Source organism: Marmota flaviventris, chromosome 1, assembly GCF_047511675.1.
Source record: "Marmota flaviventris isolate mMarFla1 chromosome 1, mMarFla1.hap1, whole genome shotgun sequence".
Classification (NCBI taxonomy): Eukaryota; Metazoa; Chordata; class Mammalia; order Rodentia; family Sciuridae; genus Marmota; species Marmota flaviventris.
Window position 1 is genome coordinate 200,417,036 of NC_092498.1, and position 19,551 is coordinate 200,436,586.

The 19,551-nt window shown below is 47.6% G+C and overlaps 1 protein-coding gene across 1 annotated transcript in view; it reads left to right on the forward strand.

Moving 5' to 3' along the window:
• Positions 1-1,233: 1,233 nt before the first annotated feature.
• Positions 1,234-19,551, forward strand: part of Gask1a (golgi associated kinase 1A) — a 57,393-nt gene continuing 39,075 nt past the window's right edge. The window contains exon 1 of the mRNA XM_027932088.2: positions 1,234-1,547. Coding sequence (XP_027787889.2) covers positions 1,545-1,547 — 3 coding nt within the window. The 5' untranslated portion in view covers positions 1,234-1,544. The remainder of the gene's footprint in view (positions 1,548-19,551) is intronic.

A 19,551-nucleotide genomic window follows, 5' to 3' on the forward strand; every position in this document is an offset into this window, starting at 1 on the left:
TCAGTGACCGTGAGGCTGCTAAGCAACTCAGTGAGACCCTGTCTGTAAATAAAATACAAAATAGGGCTGGGGATGTGGCTCAGTGGTTGAGTGTCCCTGAGTTCAATTCCTGGTGTCTGCCCCCGCCGCCAAAAAAAAAAGATCAAATTTTTCTGTTAGGATTGCTTGTGATGATTGAATAAAATAACGAACAGAAGATACCTGCAACATTAAGGGCTGATTACTTTCCCTTCCCCTGCCCTGGCCCCAATATGTAACCAAAGAGAACCCTCTGGGTCTTTGTTTCCCTTTTGAAACACCATGGTCAATGATGACCTCCAATCATTCTGGGTCAGAGGACTATTGGAAAGATGTCAGTTTTAGTCATCTAGTGATGTTCCTGTTAATTTCAATCTTGGAGTGTAATTTTTCAGGCTGGTCCACAGATTCTCTCAGGGCATCCTACTGCTGACTCTTCCCCTACTCCCACCCATTGCCTGTAGGTTCTTAAGAATCCTGAGTTCAAAATACTGGGCTACCTAGGGAGGGAAGTCCAGGGACTAGTTGAAAGCCACCTAGCTGTGAATAGTGAAGCCAACCTGGTTCTGGGCTAAGAGCTCAAGTGCAGTGCTCTCTCCAACAAGGAGCATGCAGACCCTAGGGTCCTGCCCTGAATGTGCCACGGTGGGCAGTAAGTAGGCCACTCAGGAGACATGCAGGAACGGTCTACACATCCGAAGAGGAGAATGTCACCGTATCCACCTCTTACTCCAGCAACTGTAACAGTGATTAGTTCTCCAGTTTCTCCAGAGGAAAATCTGTTCATTGTTAATGACCTTAAGCGGTCAACGGATTTTTCTTCCAAACCGCCCTTGGGAGCTGAGCCCAAACCAGGCGAAGAGGTGCCAATAAAAGAGACTTGTCTTTCCGAGGCTTTGCAGCAGAGGCGGTTTGAGGGAACCTCAGACAGGCGGTCGCAAGCTCATAAAGCATCCGCACACCTTACAGGAGGGATTGGGGCGACGCGTCCAGGCGCCTTCCCAGGCTTGGCGCTTCACCCTGCGGGCGGGCAGGGAGGAGCCCTTTCCTTCCCCGCACCTGGGCCCCTATTCCCGGCAACTGTGGCTGGCTGAGCCCGGAGCAGGGCTCTTATTGTGAAAGGAGCTTCCCCCTCCCTCACTTCAGGGGGGAATGGGGGTGCTGGGCCAGGACTTGCAGCGGTGACTTTGCAAACTCCGCAAGCGTCCCCAGCAGATCTAGGAGGCTCCAGGGTGCGGGAGGGCTCGGGCAGAACTGCAGAGATTGGCATCTGCACAAATCCCGCGTTAGCACCTGGCTCTTCACCCGTTGAACATCCCAGGACTCATTGCACGCCCGGGAGTTGGCGCCGGGCCACCTGGCCGCCAGAGAGGTGTGGACCTTCAGTACGCGAAACCCAAGCCGAGCGCAGCAGCCGCGTGTCCTGGGACGCCTGGAGAGCCACGGCGCCGGGGCCGCCCGGAGGTGGCGGGATGAGTTTGCAAGGCGGCTGATCGCGAAGGAACTGGCCCAGTCACCGCAGTGACATGGTAGGATGGCCCAAGGGGGTGCGCGCAGCGGGTAGGGCGGGCACCTGGACAGGTGGTTTCTAGGGCGCACACTGTCTCTGCGGCTAGCCCGCGCTGTCTTCTGGGGCCTGTTATTCCCCGAAAGTTGCAAGGGCCGCCGGCGGTTTTCTTTTCTGCCCAGAACTGGGAGAGGTCAGAGTTGCTGGTTCCCTTGCCGGGAGCACCTTGGTGGCTTTCATTGTTTTTGGACTCACACTTGTTGGTTGAACCATAACCCACACGAAGTGCTACTCAAATTGCATCCAATCCACAGAGAAGGGAAATGGAAATATTCTGTATGGCATCCGAGGCTTCTGACGATGGGCAAGAAGCCTTTGAAGTCACAACGGTTTCTCTGGAAAATGCATGTGAATTCTAAATATGGAATTATATTTCTACAGTTTAGCTGTGTGTCCATATTTAAAAAACAATGCCTTATTGTTTTTTTTTTCTTTTTTCCTTTTTTTACCACGTAGTTAAAGTTGCTCTACTAAGGTTCCTCGCCTGGCTCCCAGTGCCCCCACCTCCCTCTACCTGCTGGTCAGAGGACTGTTTAGGGCAGAGGTGGGAGACTGGTCAGTCTGAGATGTCACTGATGAAGCTGGATCTGTGGACTGATAAACCTCAGAGATACCAACAAAAGGAAAGATTAAAAACCCTTTGAGAATTTGGCCAGGCAGTTTAGCTAAAACACTTAGGTAAACCCAAGGAAGAGACTCCCCCTAGGACTGGCTCAGATTTGATCTACTTCCAGAAACCATTTGAGAATTTGGCCAGGCAGAAAACCAGTGGTTCCCACCTGGTTTTCTGAGTGCACTGAGCTCCCCTGTTTCTGTGTCCTCCCTCCTCCCTTCCCTTCCCCTTCAGGCTCACCGAGGACACATTAGAGCTCCACAGAGATGCTGTGGGCCTGGAATTTAGAAGGATATCTCAATACTGGATCTGAGATGCTTTATCCAGTAATTCCTTTATGCCGTCATATTACTGATCCAAGGTATACAAGGTGGGAAATGTGGGTTAGAAATATAAAGCTGAAAGTTTGGAAACCTTCAGTGTCTTTTAGAAAATGAACCTGAATTGCAAGACCTGTGGGGCATTTTTGATCATCTGGAGGTGGGTGTGGGTTTCTGCCAGGGCTGGGTGTGTATATTTCAAAAGCTAAGATTCAGACAGTTGCCATTTTCTTTCTTTGCACCAGTAGTGGGAGATTTGATGTATGCCAAGGGCTCTGAACTTGGATAAAAAAGACTGATAGAAATTAAGCTATTACTACTAGGGCTGGGGATGTGACTCGTGATAGAGCACTTTCCTATTATACATGAAGCCCCTAGGTTCAATCCCGAGCACCAGGAAAAAAAGAAATGTTTTCCTTCTGTATCTTTGAAAAAATATACAATATATACAACTTCTGCCGGTACCATGATTATCACTGGGCATATTTCCTACTTTTCTTTTTTTTTTTTTGGATTGGGTATTGAACTCAGAGGTGTTTAACCACTGAACTACATACATCCCCAGGCCTTTTTATTTTTTTATTTTGAGACAGTGTCTCGCTAAGTTGCTTAGGGCCTCATTAAGTAGCTGAGGCTGGCTTCCAGAACCTGCAATCCTCCTGCCTCAGTCTCCCATGCTGCTAGGATTACAGGTGTGTGCCACTGCTCTGGCTTTCTTACTCTTTTTGAATATTATTTTAAAGAGATGAGATTTTATCAAATGTGCAGTTTTGCATCTGCTTGGTATTTATTCATAGTAAAGCATGTTTCCATGTCTGGAAGATCTCTAAAGAAATCTTTATAACCCCACCTTTAATGTTTAGCATCATGATTTTGGTCACTAGCTCCTTGTTTGGGGGAAATATGAGTGGTTTCCAGTTTGGGATTGTTTTCAGTAGTGTGTGGCCAGCGTCCTGATTGTGGAAATGGGGATCTGAGTATCCAGCAAAGTGGAACTCAGGTGAATTCCATTGTAACCACCTTCCAGGACCCAGAGAGTGTGTTGTGGAAGTTTGTATGGCATTTTACTCTGTCATGTGGGCATGTGATCAGGTGGGCAGTCACAAGGATGGGATCCCAGGGGAGCCCATACATGGGCCAGTCTTTTTGAGAAGAGCCAAAGCCAAAAATCCCTGGAGATTAAGATTCAGAGGGGAAGGAGCTGAGCCCCCATCCCGTCTTAATCTCTTTGGGGTCACTCAGAGTTGGTGAGGACCCAGTCTCCTCCTCTACTCCTTTGAAGGCTCCGCAGACATCCCAGACTGCTTATATTAGTTGTGGGATTGGTGTAGTAAACAGTAGAGGAAAGGCCCAGGGTTTGTGCCAAGCAGGTCATAGCCTAGTTCTGGCAAAGCAGTCCATTATTCTGAACCTCAGTACTCATCTGTAAAATGGATTGTTATGGGGAGCAAATAGAATCATAGAAGCAAAAACACTTAGTGCCCCATAGATGATATGTGTTGGAGTCTTGTGGGACACATGCATTTTTTTTTGTCTGAACCTAAAAGAAGTAAAAAAAAAAAAAAAAAAAATGCCTTTTTCATTCAATGCCAGTCCATGCTTCTGGATGCTTCTCCAGGGTGGATCAAGTAGAACAGATTTAATCCCCCAATAGTTGTCTGGCTCCTTTCAGCCTCTCTTCTCGGTAGGCAGGAGAAACCCAGTCTACAGAGATGCTTGTCCTGCTGTGTCCCTGGGCCTCCTTGCTGAATGCTGCTTCCTGGGAGTGGACAGCCCACAGACCCAGCAGGCCCTGGGTCTGTCTGGGTGCCCCAGCAGTTGCCCGAGCTGAATAAGTCCTAGATGTTCTCAGAATCAACAGGAGAAGAGGTTAAATCAGTTTTGGAATCAAGAGTTGAGAACCTTGAAATCCAGCTGCTGAGCTTAGAGAATTTGATTCTCTCCCTCTCCCTCTCCCTCTCCCTCTCCCTCTCCCTCTCCCTCTCCCTCTCCCTCTCCCTCTCCTTTGAGCACTTCTTGCTGCATGCACTCAGCTCTGTGTAGGGCTGGGCTGGAGCAGAGGCTCTTTAACAATCTCCCACCCCCTAAGCAGACCACCAAACTGAGCAGGGGTTGGTCCACAAATCGGTGGCTGGGCAAGAGGGGTGGAAATAGGCCACACAAAGAAATTAGTTCCTTACTTATATCAGGAACCAGTGAGAGAAACATACTGTAATTAGGTCTCAAAGAAGATGATGAACCCTCAGGATAGGCCTGGAAGACCCAGTCCAACTCCCCACTGAACTACAAGTAGACACAGAGCATCAGTTTTCTTCAGGGCTTGAGTGCTGAGAGTGACAGGGGGCTATCTTTACTTGGGTCATTTTTTGAGTGACTGCTAAAATGTTCCCACCAGGAAAGTTTGGGATGCAATTCCTACGTTGTCCCTGCACGTGCACAGGCCTGCATGCAAAGGACCAGCTGGCCTGAAGTAAAGATGGAAACCTTGATTTGTGGATAATCCCCAGATGCCTTTCTGAGTGTGGAATCCATCCCCCAGCCATACACACCTACTCTTGGGGTCTGGCCTTATTTCCCAGGACTCTGCCTGGTGGCTCAGAGTTGCTTGCTGAGCAAAAGAAGAAATGGGCTTTAAGACAGCAGCTGTCGGGTCCTGGGGTTAAAAGTGGTAGGTAGGGAGGAGGGGGATGTGGAGATGTGGAAACACTGAAGGCCTCAGGCTGGTCCCAGGCCTCCACTGGATTTGAAGGAACAGGGGCTCCCTTGGGCAGGGGCTGGGTCTTACCCCCAAAAGGCTTTGGAATTCTTGCATGATGTGTTAAGAAGGCCACAAAAGGGGATTTATAATCCATGTGTAAATATACGTTAATGCTCCCTTCATTCCCAGCTGCCTTGCCATTCACTTACTCACTCACTCACTCATTCATGAAATGCCTACCTTGAACCTGATGTGGTGCTGGGGCAGAAAATAAAAAAATAAAAACACATGCCTTGCTCCCAGGGACTGCAGAATCTAATGAGGCTGCCTATGGGTACCTGTGGGTGCCTGGGGGTGTGGATGGGGATCAGGAGCTGGTGGTTGGTTTAGAGGAAAGGGAAGCACAAAATGTTTCAGTCCTGTGAACTAAATGTTCTGATGAGGACATAGAGGAAGGGTGGACCCAGACTGAGAGGAGTGGGGACACAGGGAGACCCCAGGACAGGGAGTATTTGAGGATGACCTGGATCTTTTCAAATGAAGAAAGGAAAAACCATTATACATCTATTATAATACGTAAAAAGCAAAACAAAACATCCTGGCAGTATCAAGAGCTGGTCAGGATGTGGAGCAACTGGAACTCTGTACACTAAGAATTGTTTCCTGGTGTGGCAATGATACGGCCACATGAGAAAACAGTTTGCCAGTTTTTTTTTTTTTTTTTTCTTTTTTCTTTCTGGTGCTGGTGATTGAACCCAGGGCCTTGTGCATGCTAACTACTCCAGAGTAGTTGGGATTATAGGCAGGCACCACTGCTATGCCCAGCCAACTCACTACCTCCCCCCCACACACCCATGACTGAGAATTAAACCACAGACTAGCACATGCAAAGTACTGCTGAGCTATAGTTTATTATAAAGTTTATTATGAAGTTAAGCATGCACTTATCAGATAACCCAGCAATCTTGTTCCTAGGCATTTATGCAAGAGGAATGAAAATATATGTCTACACAAAACCCTGGATGCAAATAGTTATCATGGCTTTACTCATAATTGCCCCAAATTAGAAACAACCCAAATCCCATATGCTCCTCTACTGTGGACTGGATAAATAAACGGTGGTAAACTTAAAAGCTTTTTCTGTGTGTTTCCATGTATACAGCATTGTAGACGAGGCAAAACTATAGAGATGCAGAACAGATTAGTGGTTGCAGGGGTTAGGGATGGGGAGGCTGTGATTGCAAAGGGCCAGTACAAAGATTTTTGGAGGGATGGAAATGTTGGGTTCTGATTGTGGTGGCGGATGCATGAATCAGTCTGTATATCGAAACTCAAAGAACCATACACACAGAAGTTTAGCCTTACTATATGTAGATTAAAAGACAATATAATCAAAAGAGGAGTGGAAAGCCCTCTAGCAGATGAAACAGCATATTCATTTTGCCCCGGAGAAAAAAAGTGAACTGTTAAAAGCTCGTCTGAAAGGGTGTACAACCAGAGATATGAAAAATTGTGCTCTCTGTGTAATATGAATTGTAATGCATTCTGCTGTCATATATAGCAAATTAAAAAAAAAAAAAAAAGTTGTCTGGAAGGGACTAGGGAAGACCACAAGGGAACCTCTGGGAGATGGGACTGTGGACAGAGCCTAGTTCTTGGATGTGGGAGGAGGTCTCTCCACTGAGTTAGGTATTTGTGTTATTGTCCTGAAGACAGAGCAGGCAGTGGAAAGGTTTTTGAGCTTGGAGAAATAAGACTGTGTTTGCATTTTGGAGAGTAGTTTTAGGACTGGGAGGAAGGATTACTGAAAGGAGTGGGGTGTCTGGGGAGTGACTCAGGTGGCCCATAGGCAAAAGGTAAGAGGGATATTTGGGCAGGAGAAGCTGCAGCCTTTGGTAATCTCAGCTTCTGAGTATGTGGCTTTCTGCCATCTTTCACCATCTTCATTTTTATTTATCTTTTGTTTTCTCTTAACTATCATACTTAGAAGTAATTATGATATAGCCAGGCACAGTGGCACACACCTGTAATCCCAGCAACCAGGAGGCTGAGGCAGGAGGATAGAAGTTTAAGGACAGCCTCAAGAACTTAGCATGATCTTGCCTCACAATTAAAGAGAAGTGCTGGGGATATAGCTCAGTGATAAAGTCCCCTCTCCTGCCCCGGGGTTCAATCCTCAGAACCACCCCCCAAAAATAATTATGATATAATATAGAAGTAGCTTCTTTTAAAAATAACTTATCATTTGAATTCTATGAAGTAGATTATTAGGTTATTCTTTTTTTTTTTTCAGTACTGGGATTTGAATCCAGGGGAGCTCTGCACCCCTCAGCTTTTTAAAAGCTTTTTTTTTTAAAAAATATTTTGAGACAGGATCTTGCTAAGTTACCAAGGCTGACCTTGAACTAGTGATCCTCCTGTTTCAGCCTCCCAAAACACTGTACCATTGCATCTGGCTATTATGTTATTCTTAAAAGGAAGTGGTATCTCTTCCTCAGTCCTCTGAATTGACTTTGTTCATATTGTCTTTATAATCAGAAGAGTAGGATGGAGACAATTCTAATAATAAGTGAGTACAGGGTTGCATATGTCACCTGCGTGGCCTTGCCTGTGATGTCTGATGCCTCCACTGGACCATACATCCAGCTGGTTCCCTACCTCCTGGCCTCCAGACCCTGCCAACCAGCCCTGCTAGAGGCCAGGCAGGGGCAGTGGCTGCTACTCCTCTTCTAACCCAACTTCTCTGATGCTTGGGTTTCTGCTAAGTGGCCGTGGGAAAGGACTGTGTCACATGCTATTTACTTGTGGGCACTTTTTGTTTGGCTTTGGAGGGTGTTTGCTTGCAATGAGCAAACAGCCTCTTCCAGAACCATCTGGAGAATTCAAATACTCCTATCTTGGCTGGGGCAGTAGGTTCGTGGTTCTGTGTTTAGGAGCCAAGTCGGGTAGCAATTTTTCTAGAAATGCCATCAGCCAAAGACTGGTCAAATACAGCAGAATGGCTAGGGCTAGATGACAGAGAGTGGTAAACAAAGAGAGGAGTCCCAGATGATGGATGTGTGATGAAAAGAGGGAGGCCCAGGACGAGACTGGCTCTGTGAAGGGCCTTTCACCTGGGGGCACCGTGGAAGCAGCAGGTGGCCTTTGCAGCCTGTGCGTGGGCCATGTGGCAGGGGCTCTGGGCTGTGCTGGGTATAGTGATCTGAGCTGGAGTTCGTCAGTGGTGTCAGCCTTTGGTGGAGCAGTGGTGTTTCTGCAGGTCTGGCTGGTGAGGGCTGCCTGTGCCGCCTCTCTTGTGCCCAGGAAGAGCCCTGTAGGCCTGCTGGGGAGGCATGATCAGCAGACAGTTCTGGCTCCTTCCAGTGGTGGTCTTGGCTCTGCCAGGCTGGTTTTGCTCCAATGCTGTGAGGTGACTTCTAATGCACTGGGCACTAGGAAATTCTCAAGTTATATGTGTAAGGATTTAAAAAGTTGCCTTAGTACCTATAAAAGCTCTTGATGCCTTTGAGGTGGAAAGGGAAGACTTAGATATATACAGTCAAATCGGCAACATCAGAGTCATAATTTCAAGAAGTGCAGAATCTATAATTGCCTTTGTCTTTTTCCCCAAAGGAGATGAATGAACACCAGGCCCAGGGCTCATGTGAGAACCTGTCACTGCCAGGTGGGGAGGGGGAGCACCTTGTGGAGGGAGCAAGGAATGTTTTGTGTAAAACTCAGAGGAGGTGTGTCCTGGGGAGGGGCCGGTCCTCCCACTTGCTGTGCTCTGGTCTGGGCCATCTTGTCCCTCTAGGCCTCCATTCTGTCTGTCCGGATTTCTCTTTCAGGGTTCATGTTGATACATTTGTGTGTGTGTGTGTGTGTGTGTGTGTGTGTGTGAGAGAATGTGTGTGAATATAGAGTTGTAGAATTTTAAAAACTTGTTTTTTGAATGTTACTGCTTCTCTAATTATAGAGGAACCCGTTTGAAACTTTTATTTATTTATTTACTCATTTTGGTACAGGGGATTGAACTCAGGGGTGCTTTTCCGCTGAGCTCCATCCGCAGCCCTTTTTATTTTGTCTTTTGAGCCAGGGCCTCATTAAGTTGCTGAGGCTGGCTTTGAACTCGCAATTCTCTTGCCTCAGGCTCCCAAGTCACTGGGATTACAGGCATGTACCAATGCACATGGCCATTTTTGAGACTTTTGAGACCTGATAGTATTTTGAAAATCTCTTGTTTTATCTTCTTTGCTGCTTTTTTTTTTTTTTTTTTTTTTTTTTTTTTTAGTGATAAGAGCAATCTCTGCTTGTTGTGGAAAGTCCCACCTGCTTTTGGGTCTCTTTGGAGGAGTCTCTGAGCGGTGTGTCCACAGTAGAGCCTGCTGGTGGGTCCCATGTGCTCTTGGAGGGAGCTCCCCACCAGCTTCTGAGAGTGCTGCTCTCTGGCTGCTCCTGGGTCAGTGGTTGCAGTTGTTTATAGTGGAGGGAGGGGGTATAAAGAGAATCCAAATTAACTAAGTTTACTTATGGGAGAGGCATATGCCTGCAAGTGCCCAGGTCATGTAAGAGCATTGAAAAGGGAATGAGGAGCCCCAGGTCTGGGTAGGGAAGGGACCAGGCATAGTCAGTGCCCTGACTGGGCCTCAGATGTGATGTTCTGTGTCTACCAGTGTTGCTCTGTGGTCCAGGCCCATTGTTCTGTGGGTCAGGGTCTTGTTCTGTTGACATGATTCTGCCTTTTTTGGGGGGTAGGGAATACCAGGGATTGAACTCAAGGGCACTTGATCACTGAGCCACATCCCCAGCCCTGCTTTGTATTTTATTTAGACAGGGTCTCACTGAGTTGCTTAGCGTCTCGCTTTTGCCGATGCTGGCTTTGAACTTGTGAGGGTGTCATGTGGGGTCTGGGGGCTTCTCTACCACCCATATATTTTTCTTGCTTGTATCTCAGCTTATTCACAGCCTCTACAGAGGCCTGCTCTCTCACACACTCACTCCACACCGTCACATACAACCACATGCTCACACTGACACACATACCCTCACACATACACTCACATAGCGGCTGCAGAGGTGCTGTGTGGGATCACAGTGGCCTGCTGTAAGGTGAGCTGTTCAGAAGGTTGGGAGGGTGGGACCCAGGCTCATGCTGTGCCTGGGCTGTGGTGGGGACTGTGGATCATACCACCTGGCTGCCTGGGACCAGAGGAGGTAGAGACTGCAGGCAATTGAGGGCTTGAGGCTGGGGTGGCCAGTGAATGGACCATTGGTTGTCTGTCCCTGTGCTGGGTGGAAGGTGGGCAGGACATGCACATCTCTTCCTCCAGGACAGAGCTGCTCTGTCATCTGTCCACACAGAGCTCAGTGTGTGCTCCTGGGGGCTTGGACCCCACTCAGGGACTGGCTACCAGCAGGACTCTCTCCTGGATGGCACAGTGCTCCCTCCAACCCCCACCTCCACATCCGGCCACTGGCTGCTGGCTTTGGTCCAAGTTGGCTGTAAGGTTAGCCATGACACTCACACCCCCGCAACCCCCACTTCTCCTGGTGGCCCATATCCTATTGCATCTACAAAGGTGCTGTTGTGTTCCTTTCTTTCAGAGCATTCTCCCTTGAAACTCTAGTTAGAATCTTCCCTCTCCTTGCAGAGAGAGTGCTGATGTCTGGCTGGGCAGCAACACCCTGTCTAGTCACTTCCTTGTGACTAGAGGCTTCTGGCTTCTCATTAACACATTGTTTCCCCCCAGGCAGTGGCCCAATATGACTAGGTTTAGACTAATTGTCACAGTACCTTAGTAGAGCGTGAAGGGCTCAGAAGGTGGGTTATAATCAGAACTGAATTCAAACCCTGCTTCCCACCTGGGGCAGGTCAGTGAATCTTTTGCCTCTCAGCCTCGGTTTCCTTTGCAGAACACTGCCTCCTTGTGGAGCCTTATGCTCCATGCCATCTGAGCGTGAAGGGCCTTGCACAGTATTTTGCAGCCTGGAGCACTGAGCTGTGGACATTGACCTTAGATGACAGACAGGGCTGGAGACACAGCAAGACCTGGGCCTCCAGGACTGCCCTTGGGTCCTTCAGTGCACCAGGGGGAGCAGGAGTGGGGAAGCCTGGGACTTTAGCTCCCACACAGAAGGCGTTTTGGTGGGGAGTATCTGCTATCAAGATCAGCACTGTGAACTAGAGAAAGATGGAATTGGAGCAAGGGGGAGAGCTCCAGGGCCTAGTACAATGGTTCATGACCTGGGGGTCCATGAATACTACTCAGGGGAACCCTAAACTTGATTGAAGAACAATTAACATCTTTATTCTCTCTATATACTAGATACTGAATTTCTCTAACTGAAATTCAGTATTTCTTCAATAATGAATGTGGGAACCTGTTTTGGTCATTGTATCATTATGGTGGAAATACAGACATTTTGAAATACAGTCTTCACACATCACTACCTTGAAAGTACATTTGTTACGAGATGTGCTGATCGACTGTGTTATTTAATGTTTTGGTAGAGGAGCACATATATGATCAGATCACAGATTTGTACTTTAGAAGATTTTAGTTGTCATATTTCAGTGTCAGTGATTACCTTTGTTATCCTGTCATTCATTTTATACATTTTAACATAGCATCCTGAGACGGGTCCACGGCTTTACCAAATGGTCAGAAGCATCTTTGGTATTAAAATCTAGAAGTCCTGCTTTTGTATGGTACCTATCAGTGTGATCCAGTTGTTGGGGATACCCAAAGTCCATTTTGCCTAAAAGTCTTTCCCCAGCCTCCACTCCAGGGTCATTAAAAATAATCTCCAGCAAAATTCTAGCATGTGTTGCTTATTAGAAGAGAATTTCCCCTCGATAGTGAGAACGACATACTGTGTATATAACTTGTATTATTCTAACAACATCAAAACAACCATATCATAAGCCCTGGGCTTTCTTGCTTTCTCTCTCACAATCCCATTGAATCCCCTCAAATATTCAGACTGGTAACATTAGAAATCAATAAATATAGGCCCAGTGAGGTTGAGTAATGGCCAAGTCATGCAGTCCACAAGTCTGAAGCCCTTCAACCACAAATGTGATGCTCTTCCCAATCAGTTCACCTCCAAATCCTCCCACTTGGATGGAGCCTTTTCATTAGAGATTATCTGTTAAATGTAAATATCTTTGGAATCAGTTTGTTGAGTAGAGGGTCTCCCAGAGGGTCTGGGTCCCAGGAGCATCTTGGGTAGATAGACAGGGAAGGGTAAGGCTGGAGCAGGGGGACCTGGAGTAGGGGCCTTATTCGGATATGGGGAAGCCTGGGAAGAGGACATTCCCACAGAGGAGGTTGGGGATGGGGAAGCCAGCGTTGGAAGGAGGCATTCCTAAGAAGGAGGAGCTCTGAAGCCGGACTTGACCCTGTGCACTGGCACATGTGGGGCTGAGCCCCTGTCATCTAAACACCTTCAGCCAGGTGCCGAGGGAGCTCCCATTTCTGGAGGCCTGACATAGTTTCTGTCTGGGACTGGGCCGTGAGGGCAGTGGCGGTAGAGAAACCGCGTTTTCTTTGTGTTATGGACACAGAAGCCTGCTTTTCTTCCCTGCCTTCAAGAGGGTCCACGTGATGCCCACAGGACACTTTCCAGAGCCTCTCGTCTTTAGTTATGGCTCTCTCCTTAATTCGGGAGTTCCTGGGAGGCAGCAGCCCCAGTGCATATCACTTCCCCCCACAGTGCCCAGCATAGTGTAGAAGGCCAAGGATGTGTGCAACCATTGTTCCGATTGCTTGGTAGCCTTCCATGTCTCACATTTAAATCTCTCCAGAGTTGACTGATATAACTTTCTCAGCTGATGAAATATTCTATCCTATGAGGTCAACAGAGTAGCTATGACTCACAGGTGGCCCTTGAGCTCTTGAAATGTGACTGGTGGGGCCAGATATGGAAGTGTTTAATTTCAAGGCATTCCTATGTAAATTGTGCCCTGTGGCTAGTGGCTCTCATGTTGGACGGGTGCAGCCCTGGAATAAGAGATGGAAATTGAGGTGCTAACGGAGCTCGGGCTGCTGGCAGAGGTGAATGAAGTAGACTGACCACAGTTTAAAACAATCCAAGTTTAACCGAACAGTGATCAGAGAAGTTTTCATCTTCTGTAAGAACAATAAAGCAAATGAGATGCCAAGGCACCTCGGTGCTGGGGGACAATATGGAGGGGTGGGGCCTGGGGTGAACTGCAGTGTTGTGTCATTGAGAGAGGAAGCCATGTTCTACTCCAGCCATGCAGGAAGCCATGCTCAAAACGTGGCTGAAGTTCCCCCTTTCCGAGGAAAGCTGGAAATCTGAATTTTTATGTAAAATATCCTAGATTTTATACATTAGCTCAAATATATTTACAACACTTTAGGTCAAATAAAACATACCTACAGGCCACATTTGGCCCATGGATCTGATTTACAAAGTCTCCTCTAGGTCTATAGCAGTCCATACACTTGTTGGAGACTGAGATAGACTTAAGGCAAAGAGAGAGGTGCATTCTGACCTGAGGCCTCTCTGATCGACTCTGCCTCCTCCCTTGTCATCAATTTGTTCAGAGGGGAGGGCGGATGAAAGATATAGAGCCCCCTCCTCCACTCGTCTCTGTATCTTGGCCTCAGAGCAGCCAGAGAGTAGAATCTCTGGAAGGTTGGAAAAGAGCAACCCAGAGAAAAACCTGTTTTATTTTTTTTTAGCCACAATCCCTATCCCCTCTGGCCTCAGTTCCACTTTCCGGCCTGAAAGCAAAATGTGTAGCTCTTAATACGAAGGCAGCCAGAGAAAATTTCCAACAAATGACAGGGTCTCCCAAATTCCATCTGGCCTGCATGTTCCCACACTGGTGCTCTTGTGAACTGGAACAAAATGCTAATTCAACTATGGATTGAGCCTCAAAGCCCCAACCTATAATCAACGTAGAGGCTGGAGCAGAGCAAGCAGCAATCAAGGCCCAGGAGATGAGGGACACTCCTCTAACTCCTCATCTCAGGAGCGGCAGAGGGTTAACATTCGCACCTATAGGGCATTGGTTCTCAGCCCAGGATCTCTGCCCCAGAGCCAATCCCATGGCATTGCTAGAAAATCCCCGTTATAGTAATGGTAACGAGGTTAGCAACAGCTAACATTGATGAAACTTAACCATGTAGCAGGCTCTCTTGTGAAGGCTTCATCTACAATAGCTCATATAACTCTCATGTACTTAGTTGAGTGACTTTATTTTTATGAGTGACAAATAACATTGTTATCCCATCAGAATTGCGCCACCATAAGGGGAGGACTTTGGTCTGTTTTGTTTGTAGTGCATCTCTCCTTCCTGGGAACAATATTTATCTCAGGGAACATCTGCTCAATGAATGGTCAAATAGACCCCCCTACAAGGTACTGTTATCATCCCCAGTGTACAGATGAAGACACCAAGACCCAAGGTCACACAGCAAGGGCGCAGGGGAGTTGGGATTGGTGCCCAGGCAGGCTGGCTCTCGTGTTATTAACAACTACATTCACTGTGAGCAGATCAGGGTTTCAGTGGGGCTCTCTGGGACATTTTAGATTCAGGGTTCTCATTTCCTGGCTCAGCCTGTACCCTGTGGGCCTTGGGCTGTCCATGCTGAGCCTGAGGACTTGTGGCCTCCCTGGAAAATGTGTACAAACCCTGAGAGACTGTTTGTCTTTCTGATGACAAGTAGGTCCCTCTGTTCCAGGAGCAGAGATCTGGCAGCATGTGTGAAGGGCCAGCGCAGCACATTCCATGTCCCCTCCCAGCTGAGCAGGCGGGCAGGACTGAGCTCAGGTTGGAATAATGTCCCTCTGTGTGGGGGCCCAGGGGCAATCCCATAGCTGGGGCTCCCTGGATTGGGTGGGAGATGGGGAGTTTTCCTTTCCTGCCCACCTCACCCTTCACCTTCTGCAACCCAGACTTGGGTAACATCTGCAAGTTCCTTTCAGAAACTCACAGAGAAATCATTTAGTGTGTGATGTGTCTGGGGATTGGCGAGGGGGGCCTGGGATCAAGTTGCCAGATCTGGGAGTGAGAAGGCCCTCAGCCAGTCTTGCTGGGCCCACCTCTGGCCTCTGCTCCCTGCTCTGTGGGGCTCCCTTTTGGCTTGAATTTGCAAGTGAGCGTCATTATGTGTACAAGCTTCTATGGCGGGGGTGGGGTGGGAGCAGGTGGGGTGGAGAGAAAGAAGGATAGATGTGGGATCCACAGAATTGGTGAGATTCTTCAGATTGCAAAACAATACATTCTTTTCCAGAATTGTACCTCCCAAGGGCCTTTTACCAAGGGCTGCTGTGACTCAGTGGACAGACTCTTCCCCACCTATGCCTCACATGACAGCTGCCCAGGGGAGGAATCCTCCTCTTCTTTCTGCTCTTTGTTGACATTTATTGAACATCTACTATGAGTGGAGAATTTTTAAGTGTTTGACAGTTATAATTCAATTAGCATCATTGCCATAAAGTTGTGTCCTCTTCTAAGGGCTTCCTCAGGGGGAGACCTTGAGACCACTATTTCAGTGTGAGTAGGTCTGTGGGAGACATCAGGAGGGAGGAAGTGAGACAGGAGAGGTAGCTGGGGCAGGCATGTGGGTGAGCAGGTGGTTGCTATGGACAGCTGGGGCAGGGTCTTGTGGAGACTTCTGGGAGACCATGTAGAATATGCCCCAGGTCGGAGTCATGCTCCACCAGGGGCCTACCAATTCCTGTCTGTCAGGGGCAGAGGGCTGCTCCTGGGGGTATTTACTTCCCAGCAAGCATACTGCTGCTAACTACTTCTGAAGAACGGGGAGGGTGCAGGAGAAGGGGTGGAGGAGGGAAGGGTCAAGGCCAGCAAAGGAGACCTGTCTCCAGTAAAGCTCAGTCCTGGTGCGCACGCGCGTGTGTGTGTTTGTGTGTGTGTGTGTGTATGTGTGTGTGTGCGCGTGCATGCGCCTAGTTTGCTCTTTGTCCTAGTTCATTCTCAGTGGCATGATGTTAATAATGGTAGCTGTCATATTTTGAATGGTTACAATGGTCCTGTGACTCTTACAGAGTTTTTACACATTAACTTATTATCATTTGGATATGAAGTATCCCTCCACCCAAAGCTCATGTGTTAGTCAATGTTCAGGAGTGAATGATTAGATTATGAGAGCTGTACCCTAATCAGTGGATTAATCAATTTGATGGATTAATAATTTGAAAGGACTGTCTGGTTGGAAACTATATATGCAGCTAGGCTGTGGTGTGAAGAAGTAGGTCACTAGGGGCATAACCTTGGACTCTATTTTGTCTCTAGTTTCTCTCTCTCTCTCTCTCTCTCTCTCTCTCTCTCTCTCTCTCTCTCTGTCTTTTCCTCTTTCTCTCTCTGCTTCCTGGCTGCCATGAGCTGACCAATTTTCCTCCCATGCCCTTATCCCATGATGTTCTGCGTCACCTCAAGCCCAGAGCAATGGAATCAGCTGACCATGCACTGAACCTGTGAAAACGTGAGCCCCAAACCAACCTTTCCTCTTCTAAGATATTCTTGTAGGGATATTGGTCACAGTGACAAAAAGCTGACTAACATGCTCATTAATCATTTGCATCAACCATAGGAGGTGGGTGCAATTATTTCCATCATTTTAGAAATAAATGAAGAGTTATAGCACCCATCTTGGGTGTCCTCCTTAGAAACAATGTGAGGGACAGTCTCTTCCTTCTGTCTTCTGGTATGATGGGCACAGTCTTGTGTGGGTGGCCCTCTTCCTGGTGGGTCTTCCTCCCCACTGCTCACCCCTCTTCCCTGTGACCTTGGTGCTAACCTGGGGTTTACCGGGGTGAGTTCACCTGATATCACCCCTGTCATCATAGCTGGTGCTGAGGTGGTCTCTATGCTCAGACTTGGGTGTGGGGACTTTCCATTCAGTGTCAGCTTTCTTAGAATACACAGGCTGGGCAAAACCTGTTTCTTGACTGTCACAACTGTGTCATTTCACCCATTAGCTTTGGCATTTTTTTTCTACTAATGTGCATAGAATGCATTTTACATTGTGACCTAGTGTGTGCATGAACACACTCACACACACACATGCTTGTGCATGTGCATAGATAAATGAAAGTAAAATTTCATGAAATAATGCTCCATGACATTTTTTCCCTCTTTTTCTTTCTTCCTTTTCCTACACTTAAAAAAAATTCAGGTAATGACCCAGACACCACTAATAAATCCTAACCACAATGTGACAACTTGTTTGAACTCTTCTCTCATTTTAATGTCTCCCTTCTGGAACTTGGCTCAGGTCCCATAATGAAGCAAGTTTAGAAGGCAAATGCATGCGTTTGCATTGTCAAGTCACCATGCCTCCCTGCCAATGTACAGTCCCTCTTTGGGACCCAGCTAGTGCACATGGTGCTTCCTCTCCAAGATGAGTGAGTACCCCAGAGTGAAGGTGCTCAGATGCCAGTCCTGGGCCCAGCTGTCAGCACCAACCCTGCTCTCCTCCCCACTCTTCCTTCTGGGCAGGTTTAGAGGGAGGGGGTGTCTATCGGTGTTCCAGTGGCTGCTTCCCAACTGCCCACACTAATGCAAAACTCAGGTTCCAAAAGTGGGGTGTGCCAGTTATGGACCTTATGGAACCCTGTGGCTTAAGAACTCCTGCAGTGGACAGATATCTTAAAGAAAGCCAGGTGGTTAGTCCACAGCAGCCAGGGTAGGAGGTTGTATTAGTATCCTATTGCTGCTGTAACAAATGAACACACATTTAGTGGCTCAAAACAATGTAAATTTGTTTTCTGATGGTTCTGGCTGGAAGTCCAAAATCAGAGTCACTGGGCTGAAGGTGTGAGAAGGTCTGACTCCTCCTGGTGGCACTAGGGGGTAATTCTTTTCCTTGCCTTTTCCAGCTTCCGGTAGCTGCCTATATGCCCGACTTGTGCCCCCTTCAGAGACCACTATTCTGATCTTGCTTCCATCACTAGATCGCCTTCTCCTCTTCTGTCATCCTTTTCCCTCTTCTAAGGATACTTGTCATTTTCACTTGGAGCCACCAGGTAGTCCAGGATGGTCTCTCCATCTCAAGATCCTTAATCGTATCATAGCTGCAAAATCTCTTTTTTTAGATGGAGTAACATAGGTCCAGGGATAAGGGACTGGATATCTTTTGGAGGCATTGTTCAGTTAATCGTGGGGGTCACCCAGCCTCTGCTTTGAGGATCATGAATTACTTACCCCTTCAACAGCTGGCCTGCCATTGAGATTGGGCTGGCGTCATGTGCTCCTAGGGGGCAGGTGAGACCAATGTGACTTCTTCATTGCTTTCTTACTTGCATCTACCAAAAATAAGGAAAATCACTAGTTATGAGATATTGAAGAAACAACTATGGTGTTCTTCCACTTCCAGGGCTAGATTTTCACTCTTCAGCCAAGTTCTTCTGTGGAAAGACAGGGAGCCCCGTCTTACAAGTGGAAGAAACTTAAAGATTGTGTAAGTCAGAGTCTCAAACTGGTGGCCCTGGGCAAAATAAATGAGATTCTCTAGGCTTGGCCCTTGATGCTGAAGAGAGAGAGATGAAAGAATCTGGAGAATTTTCCCTCAAGACAGCAGCCATGTGCACAAAGCCATGCATTTCCACATAATTCCATGTCACATGCCAGAAGATAAACGTGCTCTTGGCGGAACTCTTAACATGTCTTTGTCACAATCCTCTGTAACACTCCCAGGTGGATGGATAAGGTACTTGGAAGGCAAACAGGACAAGTCCATTAATACTTTGAAAATGCTATCCTTCTTAGATGAGTTGTTTTGGCATGGTGCTCCATGGAATTAACTGTGTAATCATTTAACCAGTGGCTGAGATTATGATCGATTTAATTTTAGGGATTTTTTGGGGTGGGGTAGGATGGGGCATGAAGGACAGTGACAATGAATTTCTCCCACCTGTTAGTTAAGTCTTTTTCCTGACCTTTCCCCCTCAACTAAATTGTACTTTTTTTTTGAGGACAGGGAGAATTTTATGGTTTTGGGGGCCCTCACAGCACTATCATGATCTGGTAGAGGGGCCTATGTACCTGTCATAGGAAGGAAGAGGGAGTTGTGCCCCCATGTGCCTAGGAAGAGTGCTCTTTCCTGGGGTCTTTTTGTCCTCTTCCACCTTTGCCCTGGCCCTGTCCACCAGATACACTGTTACGAGAGGCTCCAGTGCTGGGGATACCCAGGACCAGATCTTCACCTTGTCAGCACTCTGACCAGAGACCTTGTAGTGTGGGCTAGTTAGCCTGCCCAGGCATCGTAACAGGTTCTACTTCATGATGTGAGAAAGGAGCAACAGCCTTCCAGCTCCTGCTTTTCTTGGGAGAACTTTGCCATACGTAGTCCAGGAAGGG